The 4,803-nt window shown below is 44.3% G+C and overlaps 1 protein-coding gene across 1 annotated transcript in view; it reads right to left on the bottom strand.

Annotated features, from left to right (window-relative positions):
- Positions 1–3,844, bottom strand: part of NWD1 (NACHT and WD repeat domain containing 1) — a 77,526-nt gene extending 73,682 nt beyond the window's left edge. Inside the window, 3 exon segments of the mRNA XM_003796628.3 lie at positions 1,376–1,492; positions 3,765–3,799; positions 3,802–3,844. Of these exon segments, the coding sequence (XP_003796676.3) occupies positions 1,376–1,492; positions 3,765–3,799; positions 3,802–3,844 (195 nt within the window).
- Positions 3,845–4,803: the final 959 nt, after the last annotated feature.

The following is a 4,803-nucleotide window of genomic DNA, read 5'->3' as shown; positions in this document are numbered from 1 at the left end:
GTGGCTGGTGCCTTAGCCGGTTGAGCTATAGGCACCAAGCCAGGACAATGAAATTCTAAGGCCAAAGAACCTTCACTAATTTTTATTTCACTAGAAAAACAGCTTTTATAAAGGGGACACTCTCTCTTATATTCAGCCTTATTTCCAGGAGAAGTTTTAGAAGACTTTTCCTCTTATTGGGAGCTGCTGGAATCTTCCTTGTAAGGTATACTGAGTAAAAATACTTCCTTTACGTTTTGGGGGCTGAGTGAGAGGAGAAAGAGTCTCACTCTGTTCTCCAGGCTAGAGTGCCCTGGCATCATCATAGCTCACTACAACCTCAAACTCCTGGGCTCAAGCCATTCTCCTGCCTCAGCTTTCCTAGTAGCTGGAACTACAGGTGCCTGCCACTACACCTGGCTAATTTTTCTATTTTATGTAGAGAGGGGGTTCTTGCTTTTGCTCAGGCTGGTCTTAAACTTCTGAGTTCAAGGGCTCCTCCTGCCTTGGCATCCCAGAGTAGCCTGAGCCACCAAGCCACCGTGCCTGGCCTCTTGCTTTACTTGTTTTCTCTTTACTATCTGGGATGGAGGTCAGAAAACTTTTCCTTAAAAGGACCAGATAGTTAACATTTAGGGGTCTGAAAATCAGATGGTCTCCATCAAAACAACCCAGCTCTGCCATTATAGTACAAAAGCAGCTCTCAAAAATGTGTAAATGCATGGACATGCCTGTGTGCCAATAAAGTTTTCTTTACAAAAGTAAGCAGTGGTAGATTTGCCTCCTGGGCTGTAGCTTGCTGGCCATTGCTCTAGGATTTATGAGGCAAAATGTCATAGTTCTTGGGTGTATCTGGAACTTAGTGGCGTAATAAATTAAGACTGAGGAATATCATTCAACAATAATAGACCAAACCATTAATTATGGGCCAGAGGTTGAGATGGTGACAGAGGGGGTGCAGTTGGGAGGGGGAGGGGAAAAAAGATTCCAAAACCAAACATCAGCTGGCACAGAGAAGGGAAAAAGTATTCCCAAGACCCTGTGTTTCTACCTTCCTTATGGTTTTCCAGCATCCCAAATTTCCACAGATACAAAGTGGATGGAGTAGGGAAGATGAGAAAAGGTCCAGATCAAATTCTAAGATTCCTTCCTCCACACTCTACTCTCCAGCTCACCTGCTGCTTTCATTTGACTGCTAATGCCTGGATTCCAGCTAGCCCTGCAGAAAAGAGTGCTGTGATCCATTAGCAATGTCTGTCATGGACAGGCTATGGAAAAAGTATAGCAGAAATGCCACCCACATCCCTCCACTAGTCAGCTTGGCTAGGGAACAGGGACCATACCTTAGTGTTAGAAGGAGCATTAATAGCTAACCCATCCCTCCCAAGAGACTCACGACAAAAGAGGGTCCTATGGATGTTCTCCGACACCGGTCAACCTCCTCCAAGCACAGTTCCGTGGTGAGGTAGTCAGTGGCCTCAGTGTTCTGAATACCCCACCTCAGATCAACCACCTGGAGATTACAAGCACTAGTTTTGTCAAGGGGGTAGCATGAGAGGTGATTTTTTTTTCAATTCCCTTTAATAAAAGAATAAACCTTCTTTCAGTAGTTTTTGACAGTCTATCCCTGTAGCAGGATATGTGGATTAAAAGAAATTAAACAAAACCCATAACCTTGGTGTCAACCTGAGAAAAACATCAACTGATCCAGATTGGGGGCAGGGTAATCTGCATGACGCCCTTCCAGTCCTCCCTAAGACTGCTAAGGTCAGGAGCAACTAAGAGACTGAGAAATTGTCCCAGATCAGAAGAGACTAGAGTGACATTACAGATAAATGCAATGTGATCTCCTCACCAGAAAGAGGGTTTAGGTGGAGGAACCGGCTATATCTGAGAAAAGTCTGAATAGCAATGTACCAATGTTGGTTTGATGGTTGTAATTTAAACTATGATAACATAGTTTGTTATACTTCGGCTAGCCAAGATATTAGGAGCTACAGGAAACCGGGTGGGAGGTATACAAGAACTCTCTGCACAGTCTGTGCCAATTTCCTGTAAATCTAAATTCCAAACTCAAAGTTTATTTAAAAACCACATTTATCTGGGCATGATGGGACGCGCCTATAGTCCCAGCTACCCAGGAGGCTGAGGTGGGAGGATCGCTTAAGTCCAGGAGTTTGACACTAGCCACTTGGGCAACATAACAACAAAACTCTGTCTCAAAAAATAATAATAATAAAATAAACATTAAAAGGCATTTAAATAAATAAAGTTTTAGAGTAAAAATATAAACATTTGATAAAACTTTTTTTTCTTTAAAGGAAACTTGGGCATTTCCAGATTGTCCTCTTGAAAGTGAAGACAAGTCCACACTTGTTTGCAGAGCTTTCTTTGCAAAAGAGGCTGGTTAGTTGGGCCAGAATTGGACAGAGCAAGGTCTCCTTGGCAACCACATGCTTGGTCCATTTTTGCCTGCTCGCCAGAGGGAGGCTGGGCAGAATAGTTCCCTTCAAGTCAGCAAAGCTGATGCTGCAGCGGGCTGGGGTGAGGGGCATACAAAGGCAATGCAGAACGGTCCCTGCCCTCTTGTATTCCTTAGCAGGGAGAGAAAGACACATAAATTCCTAATCTACTACAGTGTGGGGTGAAAGGCCAGCAGTACTGAATGTGACTAGAGGAAGAGGGGAAGGAACAATTAGTTATGGGAACAGGAAAGGAAGTGGGCCGAGGATCAGCCTCTGGCATCCCCACATGGGTATTCAGGATAGTTACAGCATCTGCCTGTGAGTCCCAGCAAGGGCCTTAAAGAGAGCAACATGGAGCATTTCATCAATTCTCACTTAGTGCAGTGTTTTTGTTTTGGTGTCTCTTGACATTGAACTATTTCTCATGTTGAATGTTAGGCAGAGTGGCATTGCCAGCACCGCTTCTTTCTTAGTAATAAACATATAAATGACAGCATATCTTTAATCAAGGGGGACTTTGATCACTGTCATAAATAGCAAGGAGGTAGCCTCTACTTGAGGTGAAACTCCGAAGATGATTCACCAGTTTCCACATGGAAACATGCAGGGGACAACATCCCCTGCCAGGGACTGATGCAAAAAAGGAGACACTGTTTGGGGGCCATCGTGGGTGTGTCCAGCAGGTATATCATTAGTGCTCCAGAAAAGTGCCTGTCTGATCTCCACACCCACTCACCACATCCTGCAGCCCTCTTATACTCCTCCTGAAGCTGCCCCAGTGTGTACAAAGCAGGAGTTTCCAAGGGCAGGATAAAACCAGCAACAATAGGACTGGGCAGCTTATGCCCATAAACCCAGCACTCTTGGAGGCTGAGGTGGAATGATCACTTTTGAGGTCAAGAGTTCGAGACCAGACTGAACAAGAGTGAGACCATGTCTCTATTAAAAATAGAAAAATTAGGGTGACGCCTGTGGCTCAAAGGAGTAAGGCGCCGGTCCCATATGCCAGAGGTGGTGTGTTCAAACCCAGCCCCAGTCAAAAACTGCAAAAAAAAAAAAAAAAGAAAAGAAAAAGAAAAATTAGCCAGATGTCATGGTGTGTGCCTGTAGTCCCACCTATTGGGGAGGCTGAGGTGGGAGTATTGCTTGAACTCAGGAGTTTGGGGCTGCAGTGAACTATGATTGTGCCATTGTACTCCAGCCTGGGCAACAGAGCAAGACCTTGTCTTGAAAAAAAAAATATATGTGTGTGTGATTACAAATTTCAAGACTCAATAGGAAAGCACTGAACAGAGCCTGGAGCCCAGTGACTTCCTGTACCTCAAACATCAAGCCGTGCTTCTGGCAGAATGTTTGCACTTCAGGGTAGGCAGTGCTCTGCAGAGCTTCCCTCTCCGCATCCATATCTATAAGGAAGAACATGGAGGGCATTAGAGGAAGAACCCAGAATCTTCCCAGCTCCGCAGATACTTTGAACCTCATTAATCTCCTCCTCCCACTACCCACTAAGGCTGGAGAACTTCACACAGTGAATCAAGATACAAAAACAACATGTAGTAAACCCAGGAAGCTTAATCATCCCGGATTGCCTGGGACTTTACTGGGATTTACTCTCTATATAATCCATATCCCAGGAAAAACCTCAAGCCTGGGCTAAGAAGGATGGTTGATCACCAACCCTGGGTTAGGGTTGCCAGATAATGTACAGGACATCCAGTCAAATCTGCATTCCAGATAAATTTATTAGCATAAGTATATCCTATTCCAGCACTATTTGGGATATACTTATACTAAAAGATGATTTGAGGTTTGTCTGAGATGTAAATTGAACTGGATGTTCTAGCTTTGTGACTGTTTTTGGTTTTTTGTTTGTTAGTTTTTGCTAAATCTGGCAGTCCCACCCAGGTAAACTCAGATTCTAAGACCTTCTCCACCACTGACTTCACTTGTGAGTAGCCTTGTCCCAAGTGTCAGGCTATCCTAAGTTTCCCCCTCTATAAAATGGGAGTAATGGTTCTACTTTGCAGGCCTAGAAGCTCCCCAAAGGCAAGAACCGCTGCTTGCCTTAATCATTGCTAAATTTTTAGCACTCAACAAAGGAGCTCAGAAAATGTTGGTCAGATCAGTGAATCCTATAAGTAAAAGCACAGCGGGCAATGGGGGTATTGAAGAAACATTTATTATCCCCAGGTGGCCAGCGGAGAGGTCATTATAATGTCCGTGCAAGGGGCTCTCCAAATCTGCTGGTCCAAAAAGGCTTCCCCTCCAAAAAATAAAATTTAAAAAAGCTTCAGGGTACAGTAGCTCACACCTATAATCTCATCTACTTGGGAGACTGAGGTGGGAGGATCACTTGAGG

The sequence above is a fragment of the Otolemur garnettii genome, unplaced genomic scaffold, assembly GCF_000181295.1.
Source record: "Otolemur garnettii isolate 467f Iridium unplaced genomic scaffold, OtoGar3 scaffold00105, whole genome shotgun sequence".
Taxonomy (NCBI): domain Eukaryota; kingdom Metazoa; phylum Chordata; class Mammalia; order Primates; family Galagidae; genus Otolemur; species Otolemur garnettii.
The sequence above is the reverse complement of the archived record's forward strand: the minus strand, read 5'-3'. Positions and strand labels throughout refer to the sequence as shown.